The sequence below is a fragment of the Acipenser ruthenus genome, chromosome 13, assembly GCF_902713425.1.
Source record: "Acipenser ruthenus chromosome 13, fAciRut3.2 maternal haplotype, whole genome shotgun sequence".
Taxonomy (NCBI): domain Eukaryota; kingdom Metazoa; phylum Chordata; class Actinopteri; order Acipenseriformes; family Acipenseridae; genus Acipenser; species Acipenser ruthenus.
Window position 1 is genome coordinate 2013204 of NC_081201.1, and position 23042 is coordinate 2036245.

The 23042-nt window shown below is 43.0% G+C and overlaps 4 protein-coding genes across 5 annotated transcripts in view; 2 read left to right on the forward strand and 2 right to left on the reverse strand.

Annotated features, from left to right (window-relative positions):
* The window catches only part of LOC117417942 (BAI1-associated protein 3), a 40167-nt gene extending 33375 nt beyond the window's left edge, over positions 1–6792 (forward strand). The window contains exons 22-34 of the mRNA XM_034030366.3: positions 222–345; positions 654–797; positions 1054–1149; positions 1550–1765; positions 2071–2139; positions 2295–2374; positions 2909–3017; positions 3570–3641; positions 4136–4219; positions 4625–4745; positions 5229–5352; positions 5785–5990; positions 6125–6792. Coding sequence (XP_033886257.3) covers positions 222–345; positions 654–797; positions 1054–1149; positions 1550–1765; positions 2071–2139; positions 2295–2374; positions 2909–3017; positions 3570–3641; positions 4136–4219; positions 4625–4745; positions 5229–5352; positions 5785–5990; positions 6125–6231 — 1552 coding nt within the window. The 3' untranslated portion in view covers positions 6232–6792. The remainder of the gene's footprint in view (positions 1–221; positions 346–653; positions 798–1053; positions 1150–1549; positions 1766–2070; positions 2140–2294; positions 2375–2908; positions 3018–3569; positions 3642–4135; positions 4220–4624; positions 4746–5228; positions 5353–5784; positions 5991–6124) is intronic.
* Positions 6793–7793: 1001 nt separating this feature from the next.
* LOC117418543 (18S rRNA aminocarboxypropyltransferase) lies at positions 7794–11444 on the reverse strand. Of its 2 annotated transcripts, none has more exons than XM_034031704.3 (7): positions 11339–11444; positions 10997–11190; positions 10269–10479; positions 9540–9733; positions 8744–8911; positions 8359–8413; positions 7794–8271 (listed from the first exon to the last, which is right to left on the reverse strand). In XM_034031704.3, the coding sequence occupies exons 2-7, from the start codon at positions 11121–11123 to the stop codon at positions 8115–8117; spliced, it is 912 nt and encodes a 303-aa protein (XP_033887595.3). In that variant the 5' UTR covers positions 11124–11190; positions 11339–11444; the 3' UTR covers positions 7794–8114. The 2 variants fall into 2 exon arrangements, with proteins under 2 accessions (XP_033887595.3, XP_033887594.3); XM_034031703.3 differs by having other exon boundaries at positions 11300–11384.
* Positions 11445–11547: 103 nt separating this feature from the next.
* On the forward strand, positions 11548–16323 carry gnptg (N-acetylglucosamine-1-phosphate transferase subunit gamma). Its single transcript, XM_034031702.3, has 11 exons — positions 11548–11801; positions 11934–11988; positions 12353–12420; positions 12696–12750; positions 13216–13299; positions 13451–13544; positions 13772–13886; positions 14306–14388; positions 14900–15031; positions 15340–15406; positions 15592–16323. The coding sequence occupies exons 1-11, from the start codon at positions 11711–11713 to the stop codon at positions 15732–15734; spliced, it is 987 nt and encodes a 328-aa protein (XP_033887593.2). The 5' UTR covers positions 11548–11710; the 3' UTR covers positions 15735–16323.
* Positions 16324–16448: 125 nt separating this feature from the next.
* LOC131740178 (cyclic AMP-dependent transcription factor ATF-5-like) lies at positions 16449–21626 on the reverse strand. Its single transcript, XM_059035426.1, has 3 exons — positions 21498–21626; positions 18581–18880; positions 16449–18157 (listed from the first exon to the last, which is right to left on the reverse strand). The coding sequence occupies exons 2-3, from the start codon at positions 18780–18782 to the stop codon at positions 17412–17414; spliced, it is 948 nt and encodes a 315-aa protein (XP_058891409.1). The 5' UTR covers positions 18783–18880; positions 21498–21626; the 3' UTR covers positions 16449–17411.
* Between the last annotated feature and the right edge of the window lie 1416 nt (positions 21627–23042).

Here is a 23042-nt window from a genome sequence, read left to right on the forward strand (position 1 = left end):
TGTAAGATTCATCGTATTTACCCTACAGGTGAGTTCTAAAGGGTTAAATAAATGTTTGGATCTGAACAACAGTACCAGGTGTCCTGCCCAAGTTAAATCAGCCCCAATTCTGAATGCTGATCATAACCCAGATGCTGTAGGGAAACTTGCAATAGCAAGCAGAAGCGTACAAGGTAAACTAGCCAGAACTGTAGTAGATTCATTCATGTTTTCTCATCCAGGGACGCCAAAGCGCTGGCTCTGTGTGGGTTCCACGAGTGGTTCAAAACCTCCATTCACAAGTGGCTACAGATCGTGCACGAGAAGTCCTGCGACAGAATCAGGAAGGCGGTGGAGGTGGACAAGGTGGGTGGGATATTTTCAGCCCAGAGCTCCAGACCAGGGGCTCTGTATCCCAGCAAGGTGGGTGGGATATTTCAGACCAGACTGGGGGGTCTCTGTGAGCTCCAGACCTAATCTATTCAGACTCCCTGCACTGATTACTCTCATCACCCACGCCTGGAAACAGCAGTGTTCAGCTTCCCTGGTATGGTCAGGAGAGTGAATGCTTGAACCACAGGGGATATGTTTGTGTTATGATCTTCTTCTTCTTCTTCTTCTTCTTCTTCTTCTTCTTCTTCTTCTTCTTCATCATTGTGTGTGTTTTGGATCAGCTGGAGCACGTGGACGCCCTGTCGAAGCACAGCAGCTCTGCCGTGGATGTGACCACCTGCTTCAATCAGGTCAAGGAGTTCTGGGTGCAGCTAGCCTGGCCTGACTCTGCAGGGGCCTTTATTTTTGTAACACGACTTACAGCTGTGAGTAAAAGTGCTCCATCAGCATGCTCGTTGTCTGTCTTTATGGTACAGAGCATTTCTCACTACAACAACGTAAACTGTATGTGAAAAGATTAGCAACATTGAGCAACATTGGGCCCAAGTCACATAGCTTTGTATAGACTGTTTTACATGATTGATTGATCAAGTTTGCAGTAATTTAAAACTCTCTTTTCAGTTTATTCCCTTTTTTTAATGCTTATAAAGTTCATCTTTCGTTCCCCTCCCTCCATTGCAGGATGTGTGCAGCGCGGCGGTTTGTTATTCTGAACTGATCAAACGCAAAATTGAGAGAAGCCAGCATGGTCAAGAGAACAAACACCTAACAAACCAGGTAACCTGCCGATCATGTTCACTTAGCTATGGACTAGGCACGGACTCCACTGTACCTGCATGTGCAATGCAATACAACGACAGCACTGTGCTCACCACATTGCTTAAAGCAGGGTGATTAACCCTAGCATGAAACCCTGTTTTCTGCTCTTAGTAGTATCTTCATATTCTGTTTATTTATGTATGAGACTCTCTTGCATGTGTGCCTCTGTAATGCATGATCAGTGATTTGACTAGAACATTTATTAAACTAGATCAGGTTTCTTCTAGACTTACTAAACTCTGATTTCTGAAGGTCTGTATCTTTTCCCATGTCTGACGGGAATCTGAATCTCACAGTCTCGCCACGCGATCCCGGTTTCCTCGGTTCTCATTTCTTGCTCTCGCTCCTCTCCTCTCAGCTCTGCATCGCTCTGAACAACATCGAGCATGTGCGCAAGTTCCTCGGGAATCTGCCCCGGGATATGGACTGGAAGTCCCTGGAAGTTGCCATGCAGGAGTCCTGCGGGCCAGAGGGGAAGGAGCAGGTTCAGAAAACCCTGAATGCTCAGCTGCTCAGCATTGACCTGGATCTGCAGCGTGAGGTGAAGCGCATGATCGCACACCTGACCGACAAGGTAACCATGGACCTCTCCTAAACAGGACCCTACTGCAGGCACGAAGTGTCAAGGGGAACCATACCCCCTTCAGAAAGCATGCCAGCACAGTGCTAAGCAACTGGCTGCTGGTGCTGTTATCCCTCAGCCATGTTTGATGTTAAATCTCATCATGAGTACCTGATGCAATACTCATGCTTACCACTGTGATTAGTGTTAGTGGGTGTGGTGGGTGTCTGGAATGCATTGCTAAGTTATGCTGGTTCTTCTACCTGCGGGATGTGACCATGACAGACTGCTCTCCTTGTTTTTTACGTTGCTTGCAGATGGTTTACGATTTAAAGAAATACATCCAGCACATCAGCCTGTCGCCAGACTCCATACACAACGATGATGTAAATGATTTTTCTTACCTTTACAGTTTAGACTCTGATTTACAGCATTCTGTATGTAACTGAAGATCAAACTAAATGTGACTGTAAATGTGAAAACTGGTATTTTGGGAGGGGGTGGGTGCTGTTAAATACACAATGGCTGTCTTTCCTTGCAGGCTGTGTCTCCGTTAATGAAGTACCTGGATGATACCTTAGTAATACTGAGCGAGTCCTTGGTGAAAGCAAATCTCGACAGGTGCGTGTGCATTTTCCTTTGTTACATCATATAGAGAAGGGGGACAGTGTTATTAATTAAGAGAAAAAGTCTGGCTGCACTCCTGAGACTGCACAGCAGCTGCACTCGCAATTCAGTCGAATTGCAGTTTACAAGAACAGAGTTGGAATTGCAGTCAGATGTCAGTTTATTATTTGTTTCATATGGTACACACCCACACAGTGGCAGCATGCCTGGGCAACAGAAGGAAACTGTGAATCATTCTTCAGAAAACATGTTCAGTTTGACACTAAAATAGAATGGCACGGTTGTCAATAGACCACATCATCCACCACACAGTTCATGCAATTCCTCTGTGGTTGACCGTACACTTTGACTGCATTCCTCCGTATTCCTCAAAGCTAGGGAGGCACGCCTCCTCCCCCTTTCAAACCTGTTTTCATTATGCCAAAAAGGCACGGTCCTGTTTTTATACTGCATTTTTATTTAATTACAGAAATGGGGGAACAGCACCTGTGACAATACAATCACATTTTCTCTTTTATTTTCTCCCAGGGTGTTGCAGGGGCTGTGGACCCTGCTGCTGAAGCTTATCCTGGACACTGTGGCTGAGAACAGAGGCGTGTCTGTCGAGTTCTACGGAAGGTTCTATTACACCGCAAAGGTCGGTAATACAACAACATGGCGCGCACATCTAGTTTTATGCAGGAAAAGAAACGCAATCTGCAAATGCAGAGGATCGGTTTTGGCAGTCCTGGTAACATACTGCTCAAGCACCATTACTTGCGAGGTATATACTGGGCAGTACATCTTACCTGCAGTGTTCCCCTGATTGATTCCTGTTCTACATCAATAATCACGCTTTCATCCCGACTGTACAAAACCACACAGGTGTTTAAACTGAAACTCCTAAGCCACCTCTATCCATTGTGTCTGTCATAAACTCAATCTATTCAAATCTGATCTGTGCTGTGGCAGTTTGCGTTTTTATGCCGTCTTTAACTCGCATTGCCTTCTGTATACAGAGCTTGATTAAACCAGCTCTCTGTGCAGTATACTGGGCAGTGTCTCTGTGAAGATGCTTTGAATCCATGCAGAGATACAGCAGCTGAGCATTGGTCAAGCCTTGAGTTACACCGTGACGAGGTCTGGACGTACTCTTCTAGATTGGTATGGTTAAACAGCAGAATAATACAATCGGACCTTGTGTTTCCAGGCCCTGGTTGAGTTTTTCCATGCGGAAGGAGACGGTCTTCCAGTGGAAGACTTGAGGAACGAGGATTATAAGGTCGGTTGTTGCTCTCAACAAGTTTTGCATTCTACTTTTTCATCTTTACTGGTGGGGGAATTTCTCAAATTACAAGAAAATCTAATTCAGTATTTAGATGGGGGGGGGGGGGGGAATGTGAAATAGCAATAAAATGGAGATACCTCACCATAATTTCCACAGGGTGAATATATGTCATAAGGAGTGTGTGTCGGAGGGGTGGGGGGCTGTATTTAATAGTAAAGTCATGTCTCTTTTTGCCTCCGTCCCTGTGCAATATTATGCTTTACATATTTATGAGTAGCTCAGTTATTACTGAAAAACCTGAACCTAATTTAAATAAATTGACAAATGTTGTCTCTATTTTACGAAGACAACCACTAGAGCCGTTGTTCTTACCGTGTCATTAATAACGTTTGTTAATATCTTATAATTGTCATGCATGCAAACAGATCGATTACTCACTGGGGTGATTTTATTTTCAATTTCTTTCTATTAAATGTTGTGTTTTTCAGGCACTAGAGGAAGAACTGAGGCTAAACAAGTGCTCCTCCAATGAGCTGATCGAGCAGTATTACCTGGAGAAGATAGGGCAACAGGTACTGGTGCAGCCACTTCAGATTTGACATTGAAAGGGGACTGGTTTGTGTATTAAGACTCTTAAGGCATTGAGTTGAGTATTTGCTCTATTGAAATGGAGCCTGGCACAGCATACAGAGTGCAGTGGTCACCAGACAAGGAGACCAGTGTTCAGTTACCACTTCTATAATAGTGTGTTTGTACACTGACGTTCATAATGAGGGACCCATACCAATGTACTGCTGAAAAACGATTTTATGTTGGCAGTTGTGGATGAAGTTATATGAAAACGATAGTATAGTTACCAACGCTACAGTGCTGTTTATGCATCCTTTGTTGAAGTGCATCCTTTTCTGATCGCTGCAGCTGTTTGTCTTGAAGCGTGGAGAGAAAAAGAAACAATCTTTTGTACTCTTGCCTTCCAGAAAACTTTAAAACAAACTAAGTTTGGAAGAATAAGCGTTAAGTGTTACTACGAAGCCTCGGAACAGAAGCTCTACGTTGAAATCCTGCATGCAGCGGATCTCATTGCTTTAGACACTAACGGTAGGTGTCCACGGAGGTCCTCGCCATTCTTCACACAGCTCATCCTGAATCAGGTCTCCCCCATACTTCACACAGCTCAACCTCAATCAGGAGGTCCTCTCCATACTTCACACAGCGCATCCTGAATCAGGTCTCCCCCATACTTCACACAGCTTATCCTGAATCAGGATATGCTCCCCATACTTCACACAGCTCAACCTCAATCAGGAGGTCCTCTCCATACTTCACATAGCGCATCCTGAATCAGGTCTCCCCCATACTTCACACAGCTCATCCTGAATCAGGATATCCTCCCCATACTTCACACAGCTCAACCTCAATCAGGAGGTCCTCTCCATACTTCACACAGCGCATCCTGAATCAGGTCTCCCCCATACTTCACACAGCTCAACCTCAATCAGGAGGTCCCCCCAATACTTCACACAGCGCATCCTGAATCAGTCCTCCACACTAACAGCCATGCTCTCCGCCGGCTCTCTCTAGGTTTAAGCGACCCTTTCGTTATCATCGAGCTGTGTCCTCAACACTGGTTTCCCACGGCGAAGAGTCAGCGAACTCAAGTGAAAAACAAAACCCTCCACCCAGTCTTCGATGAGCTTTTCCAGTTGTAAGTGTTCACTTCATTGTTGGGTTGATATAGATGGCCACGGATACCTCTGGCCAGCGGTAATGTTCGATCGTTCATCAATTTGAAAGATCCTCCTGTTATTTTTACTACGCCACATAGGGCCATGTTTTTATAGTATTCTCCAGTCAAAAAACTGAATCTATCGAAAGAAGCCCCCAGTCAAAGCAACAGAGACTATTCGCATGTAATCTGAATATACCTTAGAAAAATAAAAAAGTATGCAGCCAAGACATTAGGTATCAGATTAGGTTTGGGAGACAGCATTGGAAATGTTCAGCCCGTTTCACAGCAACAGCTGGCTCATGCTCCCAATTTAATTTTGTTGCTGGTTCCTCTGTGCTCCCAGTGCAATCCTGTTGCTGGTTCCTCTGTGCTCCCAGTGCTATCCTGTTGCTGGTTCCTCTCCCACAGCCAAGTAACTCCGGCGCAGTACAAGAAGAGGTTCGCCTGCATCGTCTTCACTGTGATGGACTATGACTGGCTCTCCACCAATGACTTTGCAGGGGAGGCCATCTGCCGGCTGAGCGACTTCTGTGGGCCGGACAAGCCCAGCGTGCCTGGGGGAGTGAAGAACGTCCAGCCTTTGATTCTGCACCTGGCGAGACCCAAACCCAGCGGTACTGCATCTCTCTTTGCTGTGTTTTCAGTACAGTCTCTCCCTCTCCAGTGGTCTTCTTGTGATACCGTAAGACGGATTCCTGCAAAGTTCTGCTAACAGCATTGTGTTTTCTTTGTTCCTTCTCTCACACAGAGAAACCCATTCTGAAGATGCTGGAAGCAAGGACCTCAGACAGGGAAGCCCAGGAGTTTGTGAAAAAGCTGAAAGAGATTGAGAAGTCTATGGGGGAAGGGGACTAGGTGTGCTGCGCGGTGTGGTGTTCATGTGATAACACGAGCAAAGTGAAGAGCACAATGCATTTACTCTTTCCCAGGTTTACCTGGTTTATCATGGGGGTGTCTGCCCTGCACCCTACTTGAACGTTATTGCTTCTGCAAAACACAGCTGAATTTGCTGTATTATCATCATGAACCACCACAGAAAAAATAGGCACTCTGAATCGTAAATGAAACGGGGAGGAACTGTGCTACGTACATGCATGAAAGGCACAGTTCTGTGTAAATAAGTTTATTTTAAAAGATGCATATTACGTAACCTTACAGGATTCACTTCAGTTGTTGTATTATGTGCACAGGCATTTTGCTCTATCTCTTATGATGTTATGATCTTCTCCCACTATGTAATAAGAGTGAAACTTTGAAATTGTGTTTTTGTTCTATAATGTGATCTTATACAGTAGTCCTAAGCGCTGTGCACATTGATGTTTGATATTTTGTCAAGTCAGGATTTGTATGTTTTTGTAAGTGTTGATCTGCAGGGTCGTTTTGTTTAAAATACCTTTATCTTGTGTCTTTGCCCAAGACTTTTCTGAGTTGTTGGTTTTTTTTTTTCTTCATGAAGCTGATCATGATTAGTGCTGGAGACCCCAGCCCACCCTCTGGTGCTCGGCCTAGTAAAGATTGTCTCATCCAGTCAATGCACCTTAACGCACCCCTTACAGGCCTGTACCAAACAGACCGACATGCGTGGTGATGATCTTACGTGATGGATTTAACAGATTGGCTAATAACTGGACATTAGTGTACTAAGAACTAGTGCAAAGAATGTAGGGCCAAATATGCCCGTTTTCTCCTGCAATCATTCAGGGATTGAAGCAAAACTCCCATTCTATAGCTGTTCCAGTTTTTACAACTCAGTTAGGTGTAACTACTAAGCTCACTGTAAAACCTGGCGCAGCTCAGACTGCTATGCAAATGGGAGACTTTTTTCTAAATTATTTTTCATCATGCAAAAAAAAAAAACTGCATCAAAACAATGAGTGCCTAGTCTGGAACTGATCGTGATGGACTTGCCTTTAGTTTAACCCTTTGCTGCCCAATGTCCAATATATTTGACTTTTTGATATATTCAAATAGGTATGGAAAGACACCCTGGGCAGTAAAGGGTTAATGAAGGCAAACCTCTGCCTGAACACCTCAGACTGTCCCTGTTACAGGCTGCTTGTAGTGAAGATCTGATTACTGTGCGCAGTGAGAGAAGCAAGGGGTCGGGTCAGTCAGTTGTTTAATAGTGTCAAGAGCCTGCCCTCATCACAATGACAAACACCACTGCAGTCGCACACCGCTGCGTTTCCTTAATCAGCCATGAAATAAAAACTGTACTGCACATGCCCAGTTTCAGTTTTCTTCTCCTCCATTAAATCCGTGCCAGGAAACAGGACTAAACGTTATGGATTTTACTGGCTCGGTTTATTTCTGGACTGTGTCAGAGAGTGCGATCAACTTATGTTGTGAATGTATCAGATTTTTTTTTTTTTTCTTAAGCAACGTACCTCACCAATCATTGATGAGCGCTACACCTCTTTGTGATTCATAAAAACATTTATTGAAGTTTAAAAAAAGGCAAACTCCTGAAAATAACTAACTTATTTTTTGTTGTTGGTATTGGTTCTTCTTGTTTACAGCAGATTTTTACAGTAACACTCTTGCCTAGCAGCCAAGGTTCTATCAAATGCAATTTTTTTTATACAAAAACATACTAATATACTTAGTGCTGGCTCATACACATGTATTGCTGCAGCTGCAGGATGACACGCCCTCCAGGGCTCGTCAGACATTCACCAATCGATGCCAGTCACTTCCAGCTTCATGGTTCAGTTTCTTATCTTCTTCATCGCTCCTTTCTAAATCACTGATGCGCTGGCAGCGACCGAGGATTTATCCTCCTCCTCTTCCTCCTCCTCAGTCACCTCTTCCTCCTCTTTATTCTCACCAGCACTCTCTCCTTCATCGTCATCACTTCCCCCTTCATCAGAATCATCTTCCTCTTCCTCGGTGGACCTAAGCACGGTATGATACAATACAATAGCTCACACTCTATCTCAGTTTAAAGCTATGACAATGATATTCCATAAATTCAACCATTACCAGCGGGGTCTATTCAGGTTTGAACATTCTCTCCCAGAGTCAACATCAAATGGATCTAAATAAAAGCAAAAAAAAATGATCACCTTTAGACTAGATCTTTAATTATGTATTATATCATCAATACCCAATTCAATCCACTTTATATTTCCAACAGGAAAAGGCTCACAAGCTGTATTTTAATGCTGGCCCCTACACGACGAGTACAGACTGAATCACGGCTGGAAATAAGACTACTGCATAGCAGGTTTTACCACAAGCTTGATTAGCCCTGGTGTATAGATAATAAGCTCATAGACAAACCATTCCCATTCCCCTCCCTGTAATCACATTGTTAAGATGTTGTCCAAAGCGGATGAATGTAGAGAGGGTGTATTTCTTTGTTTACCTATTTCTTCCTCCTCGGGTTTGGCAGCCAGGAACTCCTTCTCCACTTTAAGCAGGTCCTCTTCGTTGAGACAGGCAGCATACTGCTCCAGAAGGCTCTTATTGAGGTCCAGGAACACACTCCCCCACTTAAACTTCCTCAGAACAATTACTGCAAGGTCACGAAACCCTGCACTCAAAACAGCATGTGTCAGCAACATACGTGAAGGACTTAAACACATATTACAGGTGGCAGTAGCATGGTTCTGCAAGACATAGTATAAGCCCAGCTTCTCAGAGCCCAGAACTTCACCAAGGAATGTCCATACTAAGTTTAGACAAGGACTGTAACTACGGATAGATAGATAATTTGATAGTCATGAAGCTATTTTAGACCGTTGTTGCTTTCATTAATGGAAGTCTAGAAACATTTTCATCAATACCATGCTTTATATATTCCATCCACACGGTCTTTACAATAATAATTTTAATAACTGTTGATGAATCGACATGGGTGGAAATAAGACTCCCATTGCATAGCAGTTTCACCCATACCACGTTTTACTGCAAGCTTGGCCACCGTGTATAGGGATCAAGTTCAGGTGTGTCTTATTAAACTAGTAAAACCAGGAATGGCTCCAACTGCGATGCAATGGAAGTCTTATTTCCATCCCTGAATTGGGACCATATTTCAGGCAGCATAAGGACATCCATGGCTAACCAATAAAACCTGCATTTTGACCAAACGTTTGGTTTGATGGAAATGCACGACGAATCGCAGGATCAGATCAGCTTGCTGTCTAAACCCCGCCACTTACCAACAATGCAGAATGTGGCAGCGAAGGCCTCCACGCAGGACAGCTTGCAGGGGCGCCCGTAGTTCACCGGGTTGGCCGCCACAAGGTAAGGCAGCAGTCTGGGGTGGCTTCCTCTCATCTTGCTGAACGGAGTCTCGTCCAGCTTGGCCCAGGAACAGTCAATCACTGCCACGCCACTCTGGGCTACGATCTCTCTGGAATCCACAAATGAATGAGAATCAAGGACGGTGCGCTGTGGAACGCCCCATAAAACACTGGACTTGAGGGTGTGCTTACCGGAAGTAACACTGCTGGAGTATTTTGTATTTTTAGAGAGTGTGACAATACAATAAGTCACTAGGATATGTATCACAAATGTGCAAGGATCCTAGTGTTCCCTGTGCATGATGTGTAAGATATCATGATTAGGGCTAGGACCATGTATTTATACCCACTATACATAATGTTTATTCATCTAGACTATATAGGTGGAACACTGGTGCCCATGAGAGTGCATTTGGCCATAATACAAAATTAAAAAAATAAATAATAAACAGAAAAAAATAAATTATATATTTAGGTGACACAAGTGTGTCCTGGATAGATCACAAAGACAGTGTTTTTTAAAGTTTTGTATGCATTATAATATAAAACTACTGAGCACAGATCTGTTAATCATGAAATCAGGCATGCGAAGGGGGTCCCGTGCCTGCTATTTCAGGTGAGCCGTGGTACACCTGAGCCGCTCACCTGTCCGCAGGTGACACGTATTTGGTGCCCATAGGGCTGAGGATGAGTCCGTTAAACCTCTGGCTGAGTCTCAGGGTGCGGACCAGCCCCTTGCGCACCAGCTTCCTCCCAGTGCACCTGCGGGGATCGCAGTGCCCCAGCTCCCACATAGCCAGGGCACAGGGCAGCTTCACCGGCACCGCCTCCCCCTCCCCGTCCCCCTGGAGACTCGCTGAGGAGAAAAACAAGGCAGGGTGCTGAGAAACTGGACAGCGACCGCACACTGCGGAAATATCAGTGTTCTGCTAAGCGGGACTAGCGATTTATTATTAACCAATTGCTTGTGTGGTTATTGATATGATATGCAGGCAGGCCATTTGTTAACGAAAAGACCAATGCATATCTTATTTGTAGTGTAGCGAGTAAAATATTTCCATTTTTAAAAAAATAATAAATAACGAGGGATGGGCTGCAGTGCCCTCTGGTGGTTGTTAATAAAAATAGCAGCTCTAATGTTCCACACTCAAAATGATAAACAGCAGGCATGGCAATAAGACTCCCACTGCATAGCAGTCTGATCCATTCCTGGTTTTACTACGAGTTTAATAAGACACTCCTGAGTTTACCTAAATACTGGGGCAAATCAAGCTCGTATTAAAACCTGGAATGCGTTAAACTGTTATGCAATACGCGTCTTATTTTCATCCCTGAGTATAATAGAAGGATCAAGTCTAATGATTTTAACCAACCGTGCAGAGCGTCATGCACTTCTTCGGTGAAGGCTTCCAGTGATTTCTCTTTGGGTCTGTGCCGGTGGCCTTTCCCTCTCACTGCGGCTCGGTCAGTCTGGTGCTGTTGCTGCTTTTTGCGCCCCATTTTGACCTGCTTCTCGTTACAATGCGTGTTTCTTCAAAACCTGCAGCCTTCACAGTGTCGTGAACACCTATGAGAGCAAGCAAGGGTTTATACTGTAACATTAATACCATAAGCGTGCAACAAACCAATTATTAATACCATAAGCGTGTAACAAACCAATCACAAGGGTAACTTACCGCCAGCAGACTACAATTTCATTTTGTTTTGCAACTTACATTTCACCATGCGCGTTTCAGAGCAGGCGCAGCCATTTCGCAGTTTTAATGTGCGTTGAACATCCCCGCCCGCACTGTTTTAAACCTCTCGCTTTAACACGACAGAAACACTGTTTTAAAACTGTCCCGTACAAAATGTAACAACGTTGCAGTTCTGACGTAAAAGTATCTAACAAAAAAAAAAAAAAAAAAAAAAAGAATGCCGTTCGCTTATCTGGTTGGTTTCTGTAACATTAATTTCTGTGAAACACAATATTTATTTTTCCTTCGTCTATTTCCTGCGTACCCAGGTCATGTGTTTGCAGTATTAACACTTCCTGGTTATTATTGTGCTGAATTTTTTTGTTTGTTTGTTACCTTTTTAATTTAAAAATGTTTTATAAATCAGATCTACACAAGTGCGGTGTTATTAAGCAGAGACGTGTGTTGCGCTGTTGCCTGCTGCTCATTGCTAGTTTGCAAAGTAAGTTAGTCGCCTGTATTATTTTACTGTGCATATGGCATTTTTTCTAATATTCACCACTGTGCATAGCAGTACGTATTCCGCAGACGCTTATCCATGTTAATGTTATCATGAAATGGTTCTGTGTTGCAGTGCCAACAGCTTCGGCTGGAAAGATGAAGATAGTCGAAGAACCGAATACATTTGGGTAAGAATGCGTGCAGTGTTAAAAAAAAAAAAGAAAGAAAAATGCAACTACTAACGCTACAAAACTAACGAGTAACGATGTCATGTTCTGTGTTGCGTGACGTAGAATGACTCATTGACGTTATATCATTAAATAGGGATTATGTGACAAGTAATCGACAATGTAATTGGGCAGGCGTATTCCCATCGTTACAGTGCAAAATGTAAGGACCCTGTATTTATTTCCCACGCGGTACTGTAAAGGTGTCATAGTATATGCAGTGCGTATTGTTTTTGTAAGTTAATACAGTTTCTATTATTTCTACTTTTCCATTGAGGTTTTTTATTCATGATGTAATGAATTTAATGTGTAATGTCGCTTTCAGGTTAAACAATCCTCTGTTAGCCCAGAGCAACAGGCTGCAGCCTAAGTTTACACCATCTGCTGTATCAGGTAAAAATGAAAGTCCTACTGTGTATAGTATAGCACAGGAGTATACCTACTGTAAAGTACTTTCAGAGACTTGAGTATCACTCCTTTTTAAAGGGCAACTTCCTTAAGAAACAATACCTGCTAATGGGCTCTGTCCAAGTCCAATGTATTAACATGTGTTTGCTTCATGCAGAAACAGTTCGAACCTTTCATTTTAATCTCATGCATTCAATGAAGACATTCACAGTGTGCCTCAAACCTTCCAGGCAGTGATTTGAGATTGCTGTTTCCCACAGGTCCTGCTCATCTCCACAGGCTGGCTGGGAAGTGCTTCAGTTTCATAGAATCCACGTAAGAGTTTGACCCGTTAAATCATTAAAGACACACAACAGCACAGGGGGCACTAGTATGAACCCAGTGCCAAGGCAGAGGCTTTTCTTTGCAGTAATACAAATAGCAGCTCTGTTGTGCCCCTGCCGCTAAATTGTTATCGCCTTGTTTAAAAGCAGTACATATTGTTTTATTCCTCTGTGTTGCACTAAGGTCATGTGTAACATCATATCAGATAGGTAAAAACTGACACTCATAAGTCAAGGCAATCCCTTTTCATAATAATTCAAGTACTAGCCATCGCAGCCTCTTGGATCACTGCTGATGTAGGGCTGAAGTGCTTGTTGTGTTGCTGTGTTGTTTGGAACCATTGTAATGTGCTATCCTAAACGTTCAATTAAAACATTCCCATTCTCCTGTCCCAGCCGTATGTATCCCAGGTAACTGCAATCAAAGTGCTTCATTTGTATTCATGTGTTCCGACAGGTACAAGTACGAGTTCTGCCCATTCCACAACATCACGCAGCACGAGCAGTCGTTCCGATGGAATGCGTATAGCGGGATTCTGGGGTAAGGCTGGACTCCTGTCATTCATATACAGCACGCCAGGGGACAGCATACAGCCACTATAAATACCTTGGTGACAGCTTTGGAATATATCAAATAAATAAATCTATTGCATGAAGTGAGTGGTGACTCGGAATGTTTTTTATCTCCACAGTATTTGGAACGAGTGGGAAATCGTGAATAACACCTTCGTGGCCATGTGGATGAGAGGAGGGGACTCCTGTGGAGCCAAAAACAGACAAACCAAGGTAGGAGAATGTTTCTGCTGCCAGTGGGACCTGAAATATACAGGTTCATTACTTGAAATCTAAACGGTGTTAAACGCTCAGCACAGGCTTTCAAATAAAGTTAACCGGCATTACGATCCTGGCCAGTTAAAAGCCAGTACGACTGTTTGTGGCCAGCGCTGCTCACCGCTGGGAGGTGTTAGCTGGGTCCCCGGGTCCTCATTGCCGTGTGTTTGTCTCATCTCCAGGTCCTCCTGTCCTGCGGCAGTGCCAATAAGCTGGCCCAGGTGTCGGAGCCGAGCACCTGCATGTACTCTGTGACGTTTGAGACCCCGCTGGTGTGCCACCCGCACTCTCTCCTGGGTAAGAGAGAACGACACGGCTTGCAGCTTGTCAATGACTTCAGGTTCATTGAACCCTTCTCACCTCCACCCAGGTTTTAATCAGTCACTTATTTAATGATACCTCTAAACCCAGAGCATTCTGGTAATTGTAGTCCTAGTACCTGAAAGCATTGTGATGTGAGTTACAATTTTTTATTTTTTTTACTGGACCTCTGCAATATCTTCATGGGAACCTAAAATAGACAAGGCCAGTAATACGAGCAAATTGAACAGTCAGCTAGACCTGTAGATTATGCCACATTTACAAACGTTTGGTATTAATTTAGCACTGTGCTTGCAACTTGCTCATTTGTTTAGCAAACGTCAGGAAACTCTCAAAAGGATGTAAGCAGCATTGTTTTTTGAGTGGTTAGTATGTGACGGTGTGCTTGCTTGCAGTGTATCCCACGCTGAGGGAGACTCTGCAGGGAGAATGGGATGAGGCTGAACAGGCTCTCCATGATGAGCTCATCACAGAGCAGGTGAGACAGGGCGGGGTTCAGCAGCAGCACACCTGGAGGAGCTCAGCAATGCAAACCTGAGCAACACCAGAGGGGTCTGTCGGGAGTTTATTTAGACAGCGAGTGAATCCAGACCCAGAGGCTCAAATAAGTTTACCCCTTTTGTAGCATCCTGGCAGCAGTTCAGTTTATCTGCCCCAGCCCTCCTGGATGCAGCACCTCAAACATGACTATTGCGTACCTGCGATTCCACCATCATAGACTTTTTACACTCTATAATGTCACAGATAAGTCTTGTCTGAACCATATCCTAAAACAGCCTTAATTTCAAAATAGCTTCACAGACACAATTATGCTAGCATAGCAACACACAAAATGGCAATCAATATTTTTTATATCGTAACAGGTCCTATTAAATATAATGAGCTTGCACTGCCATTAATGGCATTACGATGGGATCCACAGGACAAGGGCATATTAAGTGGCTTCTGAAAAAGTGAGGTTTTGTGTGTGGTGTTGTCTTCATTTCCAGGGCTACAACAAAACGTTGAAAGAAATCTTCCAAGAAGCCGGCTACTTAAGAGACACAAAGGAAAAGGAAACAAAGCAGGACAGTAAATCCTCTGCAAAGTCCGAGTTTGATACGTTGGAAAGCTGCAAAGAGGTATGGGATTAAACCATGTTGCAAATGGTGCTCAATCATAAAGAGAGCCACACAGGATTGAGTAGCGTTTCAGTTAAGTTCAAAGCCCAATTAAACATGCTGGATTGCTTACACTCTCAGACAGTCACTGCTTCCTGCTCTTCAGAGTTTTGTTTACAGACACAGCCATGTGCTCACACACTGTATCATGTGGTTTGCTGAAAGAAAAATGCCACTGGAAATACTGATGCCTAGTTACACCACCTGTTTAAAGCAATTCAGAGGCACAAACATTTCTATAGTTTCTTTAATAATTCTTTTCCCTGCAGGAATACCAGAAACTGTCCGAAGAGGTCCAGAGACTGAGAGCGCTGTTATCTCAACATCGTATTTTGGGTACGTTTGCTTCTTGAAATAGGATTGATGGATACGTTGTTAATTCAGTTTTACATTCTGTATGTTATAACCGTGTCTTGTGCTCATGGCACCAACGGAACCACAGTAGCAGATCAATAATCTCTCTCTCTTGTTTAAAAGTGTTTTGAGATACATGACGGTTAACTTCCATTTTTCACGTGTAGTAAGCATTGATCAAGACAACAGCCCGACCGCTACGACCCCCCCTTCAGCGGTGACTGTGAAAGAGAAGGAGACGCATCTCAGGGGGGACACAGGACTGCGCAGCGATGGGCTGAACTCACAAAGGGACCAAACTGATCACTAGCACAGCACCCCAAGGCGTAATCCTTACCCATCTCGTCCTGGGCGTGTCACAGACCCTTGCTACCCTGCCTGCCACATCATGGGCTAGAATCGGACTGGTGACCTGGAGGCAAGAAGCGACACATCCTACTGTCCCTACGGGCTTAGAATGCATCCTGTGATAACCCACACGATGACACAAATCATCATCAACAGTGACGAAGCCCTGCAGAGGGAGTATTGCCCTTCTGTTTAAGACTGTAAATAGCATTTCTTTTGGTTGCATTGGATCCTAAGTGGCAAAGGTTTGGCAAAACACAAATATGCGTCTATCATGTTGTGTGATGCTCATGCCTCTCAGTATGGGAGGGGTGACTGGGTTAGAAGGATCATGTATTTTAACAAGCCTTAAGGGGCCACCTCTCTGAAGAACAGAGGGCTTTCCATTTGCACAGTATATCCAGTTTGAGACTTTCAAGAGGTTTAGGGCAGATTCTGCCACATCATGAATGATTTATCTTATAAATTTTGTACAGGAGTGCGTTAATAAAATTGTGTAGGGAAATTGCTGCTTAATGATATTGTGCTGGTGAATAAAATTACAGAAAGTGTGATCACCGGGAGTTTCTTTGCTGTGTTGTCAAGTGTAGGCTGTGAGCACCAAACTCATAACCCCCCTTCTCCTTCCAGATATGCTTAAATTCCTTAAACATCAAAACAGTATTCTTGAGTTATATATCTATACATACCTAACCATAGTGGAACTGCTGACACAGAGACAGACCACCCCCAAACCCCCAAGCCATAATAAGAAAACTTGGTTTATTAGAAGGGTTGTTGAGAAAGGAAATCTGCTTCATTCCAATGAGAGAGGAAGCTGACACTGCGAGAGCTGGATATGTCAGCATGGCCATGCTAATCTTACCCAGCACTGGTGACGTCAGCAGCTGGATTAGTAACACGGTCACATCCAGTTTAGGCACTGCTCTGCAGAGGCTGCAGAAATAGCAGATTGTACCAGGGGCTCAGGCCCCCATATGGTAGAGGCTTTTTGTAGTAACGAGTAAAAAAAAACGCTAGCGTCATACATAAATCCAACTAGCGCTGCAAGTCTCACACAAGAATACTGTGTTAATATAGCAGCGCGACTTCACTAGCTTTTGAATACCAGCTGGTCTCATTCTTTAAACTTCCAGCTCTGGAAGAATAGAAGTCATGTTCCAGGTCTTTGTTTTAACCAGTCCTGTATACCTACTGGAACTCTATAACACACATTTAAAACATATCCTTAGTTCCTGGCAGGCATATAATCTCAATTATACCGCCGGTTAGGCTTTCTGTATCAAAACCTTTTCAACTTGTTGGCTGCACCTGCTCTGCACTAGAGAAACCAGGAGATGAAAGGTCACATTCTGGAATGGGGAAACCAAGTTCCATATGGCAACCATGTCTTTGAAACTTGTGTTAGTATGCAATATCACAGGACTGTAGTGCCTACAATTACATTATAGTTTTCAATGAAATGAATAATTTAACGAACTGATGCCAATGACAGCATTTGCCACAACAAGAGACAAGCTCTATGCTCAATGACAACTGTCGGTAATACAATCATCAGGGGTTTCAAGGCAGTATTAAAAAGCATAATGCAGCCATAGTTTCACTAATTAGTGTTTTTTGCAGCCTAAGAAAAAGCCTTTCAATCATTCGCTTTCTGATGCCCAGTCTGGTTTGCAGGAGCAGGCGCCCCCACGCTCTCCCGGCTAGTCCTTGTTTTCTGAATCTCCTCCAACAACTCTTTCAGACACTGGATCTCGCTTTCTATGGAGTCCGTCTTCTCTCTCAGCTCCCGATTCCTGCTCTCCAGCTCACAACACTCACTTTCCATCAAGCCTCTCTCGGCTCTCTTCTTCTGCCTGTACCTCGTCGCTGCATTTTTATTCTGTTCCTTCTTCTTAAACTTTCTGCCCAGGGAAGAGCGGGCGACCTTTTGAAGCCTCAACAAGCTCTCTCCCGTCTCAGGGGAGTGGGAGGAAGGTTCTAGTGCTAGAACACACTGGTCTCTTACAGGCACCAGCAAACCGTCAATCAGAAATAATGAACTGCAACGTATCTCCTTGACTTCCACTGTATCAGGCAGCTGGCTACCTGTTAGTTCTGCAGTGTTATTGGGATAATTAGTCACAGGGGTGCTGCCTGCTGTCACTGCGGGCACACAAGGGGGTAGAGGCGGGGTGTAGGGAGCCACCTGATCGGTCGTGGAGGACAAGCCCAGACATGCCGCCTCGGCTTCTGTTTTGAGGAGGCCCCGGGGGGCAGGGAGGAGTTTCGAGGTTCTCTCCACCGCACGCAACAGAGCCGGAGAGATCACTGGAGTGTCCTCCATGAGGATGTCCAGGAGGTGAACGTCCATATCTTCTCCCATCCAGTCCATTTCCGATATACCTGCAGTAACATATTATTGCCATCATCATCATCACTGTATGAAAACAGCGTACAGTAACTTGCTACCTTTTTTTGTTTTTAATGGATTTGCTGACTTATGTTTTGTAAGGATTTCAGTTACGATATAGCTGCGCCGGTTCTTTTGTAAATCCTGATGAAGGTGCAATTCACCGAAACAATTTGATTTGTTCACTTTTTAATCTTTATGTTGTACAAATAATAATAATAAAAATATAAAATTTTGGCGGATAATCTTTGTTGCATGTGTTTTAGGAGACAAAAAAAAATACTATCAGCAAATATTACAAGAATTTGGCATAACTTTTTTTCATTTTATTTCATGCAGTGGGCACAACTACTGCTACTGTAAATGTCTTCCTGTCTCCAGGGATCCCCAGCAGGTCTGAATCTCAGGTGACTTACAGGTGTTGTGGGGGTGGAGCAGGCTGTGCTCTGGCAGAGCGAAGCCCCCTCCATCCTCCTCCTCCTCCTCCTCCTTCAGCACAGACAGTAGGGAGAGGGGCCCGGGCCCTGCCCCCCCCTGCCCCAGGAGTTCTGGCTCAGCGGTCAGTGAAACAAGTTCTGGATACAGGCTCTCCATCCTCAACGCATCAGCCCGGTCCATCCCTGCTGTAGGCGTGATCGTGCAAAAACACAAGAGCTCTGCTTCTCTGATCCTTCAGGCTGTGTATTACAGAACACACCGCGAGTCCATCTTGAAGCCTGGAAGAAACAAAACAAACAAACAAAAAAAGAACCACACGCTCACGACGTTTTGTTAACTAGAATTCCACGTGTAGGGCATCATGGCTAATTTCTGCAGTTCAGAACAGGCGCTACGTGTTTTAACAGAACTAGATCAAGTCTGAAGAAGCATGGCTCAATCCCTATGGTAGTCTTTTCTTGAAAGTCAGGAGATGAAGAGCAGCCGTTAAGGAATATCATTGCCACACTGGGGAATCTGCACTTGCTACTACCCTGCCTAGACACACAGCAGCCCAGCGCACCAGGGCACCTCTGTCACCATTCACTTTCCTTTGTTGTAACTTATTCTGTCCTGGGTCCCTGTGTTTTTACCCCCATAAGAGATCCAGGTGTAAAAAAAACACTCACTACCAGGACACAAAATAAAAATAAAAAAAATAAGAAAAAAAAAAATCTACTTTTTAGTAAGAAAAAAATATATATAAAAGGTATGCCATGTGGGATAGCATGTTATAGACTATGAATTTTTTTTTTAAAGACGGGTCCCACTGTAAGATGCTTGCATTGCGGATTTTGCATGTTGAAGTGCCAACGCCTACATTTCAACGTGCTGTGCAATGCCACCGACAGAAGCACAAGAGCACAGCTATTAGTACCACACACACGCATGCACGCGCACACGCACACACGCACACACAGGAGACTCAAAGAGCACAGCTATTAGTACCACACACAGGAGACTCAAAGAGCACAGCACAAGAAGCAGACTACTAGACCACTAGAAACAGATTCCCACATTATTAATACTGCATTACAAGGGTCAATCAAAAACAGGCAAAAATAATCCAAAATAAACTCACTTTGATGTGATCCTGTAAACTTTACTGTAACTAAATAGTATCTTAATGATTATATACAGTGCCTTGCGAAAGTATTCGGCCCCCTTGAACTTTGCGACCTTTTTCCACATTTCAGGCTTCAAACATAAAGATATGAAACTGTAATTTTTTGTGAAGAATCAACAACAAGTGGGACACAATCATGAAGTGGAACGAAATTTATTGGATATTTCAAACTTTTTTAACAAATAAAAAACTGAAAAATTGGGCGTGCAAAATTATTCAGCCCCCTTAAGTTAATACTTTGTAGCACCACCTTTTGCTGCGATTACAGCTGTAAGTCGCTTGGGGTATGTCTCTATCAGTTTTGCACATCGAGAGACTGAAATTTTTGCCCATTCCTCCTTGCAAAACAGCTCGAGCTCAGTGAGGTTGGATGGAGAGCATTTGTGAACAGCAGTTTTCAGTTCTTTCCACAGATTCTCGATTGGATTCAGGTCTGGACTTTGACTTGGCCATTCTAACACCTGGATATGTTTATTTGTGAACCATTCCATTGTAGATTTTGCTTTATGTTTTGGATCATTGTCTTGTTGGAAGACAAATCTCCGTCCCAGTCTCAGGTCTTTTGCAGACTCCATCAGGTTTTCTTCCAGAATGGTCCTGTATTTGGCTCCATCCATCTTCCCATCAATTTTAACCATCTTCCCTGTCCCTGCTGAAGAAAAGCAGGCCCAAACCATGATGCTGCCACCACCATGTTTGACAGTGGGGATGGTGTGTTCAGGGTGATGAGCTGTGTTGCTTTTACGCCAAACATAACGTTTTGCATTGTTGCCAAAAAGTTCGATTTTGGTTTCATCTGACCAGAGCACCTTCTTCCACATGTTTGGTGTGTCTCCCAGGTGGCTTGTGGCAAACTGTAAACGACACTTTTTATGGATATCTTTAAGAAATGGCTTTCTTCTTGCCACTCTTCCATAAAGGCCAGATTTGTGCAGTATACGACTGATTGTTGTCCTATGGACAGAGTCTCCCACCTCAGCTGTAGATCTCTGCAGTTCATCCAGAGTGATCATGGGCCTCTTGGCTGCATCTCTGATCAGTCTTCTCCTTGTATGAGCTGAAAGTTTAGAGGGACGGCCAGGTCTTGGTAGATTTGCAGTGGTCTGATACTCCTTCCATTTCAATATTATCGCTTGCACAGTGCTCCTTGGGATGTTTAAAGCTTGGGAAATCTTTTTGTATCCAAATCCGGCTTTAAACTTCTCCACAACAGTATCTCGGACCTGCCTGGTGTGTTCCTTGTTCTTCATGATGCTCTCTGCGCTTTAAACGGACCTCTGAGACTATCACAGTGCAGGTGCATTTATACGGAGACTTGATTACACACAGGTGGATTCTATTTATCATCATTAGTCATTTAGGTCAACATTGGATCATTCAGAGATCCTCACTGAACTTCTGGAGAGAGTTTGCTGCACTGAAAGTAAAGGGGCTGAATAATTTTGCACGCCCAATTTTTCAGTTTTTTATTTGTTAAAAAAGTTTGAAATATCCAATAAATTTCGTTCCACTTCATGATTGTGTCCCACTTGTTGTTGATTCTTCACAAAAAATTACAGTTTCATATCTTTATGTTTGAAGCCTGAAATGTGGCAAAAGGTCGCAAAGTTCAAGGGGGCCGAATACTTTCGCAAGGCACTGTATATACTACCTGAACTCATCCAGAACCACATGCATATGTATAGAAATATCTTCCTACTTAATTTAGATTAATGATTGAGAATACTTACTCCATATTTGCTCTCTGCTCTGGACTGCTGTAGCAGCAATCGCTGGTGTTTCTAAATAAGAGAGTCCATGGCACTTTCCAGCAACAAAGTCAGGCCCAAGGACACTGAATGGATTAAGTGTCTCTGTTCTGTGCCTTAAATACACACACACTGGAGAGGACTGGCATCACAACCGACCAATTAGAGCAGCAGACTTCAGCCACAGCCAATCAGAACAAGCAGAGCTTTGGCTTCTAACTACACTGCAGTTGCATACGTGAGACAGTGTGTACCAAGCAATGAAGCAGACTTCCAGTCTCATTCTCAAACAAGTGGTAAGACAGACAGGCCGACAGACACACACACAATGCTGAATGATGCAAAGTTTTGAAATATAAACGTTAAATACTAGCAAAACCAAAACCAAAACCAAAAACATAAATAGGTTTTGAATATTGATTTCTGATTTGAGCATTTTAAGATACAGCTGTTAACAATATCATCTTAGACACGTATCACATATTTGGACGTGTTAAGGTTTTATTTGTAGGATATTCAACCATAATAGAAAAAAAAACTATTACTATGAGCTCCTATAAACTTTTTTAAAGACTTTTATTTTTTTTAAATCCCATTATAATGAATTCAAATCAAGTTAGTAGTACACCAACTGTTTGAGAGAAGGTTATAAGTTTAATCTCACTTTTCAAAATAACAGTTATATATGTAATATAAGAAAATATTAAATAAATATAAAATAATAAAAAAATAAATTCCTTAAATCAGTTTTGTGACTGCGGCCCTATGCATTTAGAATATTAAGTGAACTTCCCCCATCTAAATATAAACTTTAATGAATGTTTTTGACATAACATCCTCAGCAGCCACCTGAAAACAAATCCTCATACGCAAAACAAAGGCAAATCACACACACGTTTAAGGTCAAAAAATGATTTTAATTCCCATAGACAATAAAAATAATTCCATGAATTCTGTAAACCATTGCATAAATGCTATAATGTAACAAGTGTTAACAATTTGAAACAATACACAAGTAAATGATTATGCATTATAAATAATACCTTCTACATTTAAGAATAAAGAAAAATCCATTCAGGTCTTCAATCTCATTACACACTCAGCTACACCACAAAGGTTTCCATAAATTAAAACATTGGAGAATTCCCATAATATGCAATTAAGGTCTTATGGATACAACACATACACACAATTAATATACTGACAGTATTATTTCTCTTAAATACTAGTTAGGATAGGAGCTCTTCTCTCTCTCTCTCTATAACAGAATAAGGTTTTAACTTCTATAACAATTGAATCTGAAGCAAATAAATCTACAAAATGCAGATTAAAGTCTATTTTCTTTTTCTATAGTTATTTTAGACTGTAAAACCCTGAGAAAAAAAATACATTTTTTTCCTCCATATGTATATTTTTGTGTGTGGGTGTGTGTGTGTGTGTGTAGTTTGTTCCCAGGCTGATAACTATGCAAACTTAAAAACTGCATTCACATTAAAATCTTGACGATTCAAATTTTTTTGTAAAACT

What these genes read in the sequence shown, in the direction of transcription:
- LOC117418543 (XM_034031704.3), bottom strand. Translation starts at nt 11,123, where the DNA reads ATGGGGCGCAAAAAGCAGCAACAGCACCAGACTGACCGAGCCGCAGTG. An exon ending in TACGTGTCACCTGCGGACAG is followed by an intron (nt 9,734 to 10,268) that starts GTGAGCGGCTCA and finishes TGTGGATTCCAG; the next exon opens with AGAGATCGTAGCCCAGAGTG. An exon ending in TGCCACATTCTGCATTGTTG is followed by an intron (nt 8,912 to 9,539) that starts GTAAGTGGCGGG and finishes TTTTGAGTGCAG; the next exon opens with GGTTTCGTGACCTTGCAGTA.
- gnptg (XM_034031702.3), top strand. Translation starts at nt 11,711, where the DNA reads ATGTTTTATAAATCAGATCTACACAAGTGCGGTGTTATTAAGCAGAGA. An exon ending in ATGAGCTCATCACAGAGCAG is followed by an intron (nt 14,389 to 14,899) that starts GTGAGACAGGGC and finishes CTTCATTTCCAG; the next exon opens with GGCTACAACAAAACGTTGAA. An exon ending in ATCTCAACATCGTATTTTGG is followed by an intron (nt 15,407 to 15,591) that starts GTACGTTTGCTT and finishes TTTCACGTGTAG; the next exon opens with TAAGCATTGATCAAGACAAC.
- LOC131740178 (XM_059035426.1), bottom strand. Translation starts at nt 18,782, where the DNA reads ATGGACCGGGCTGATGCGTTGAGGATGGAGAGCCTGTATCCAGAACTT. An exon ending in GCTCCACCCCCACAACACCT is followed by an intron (nt 18,158 to 18,580) that starts GTAAGTCACCTG and finishes ATGTTACTGCAG; the next exon opens with GTATATCGGAAATGGACTGG.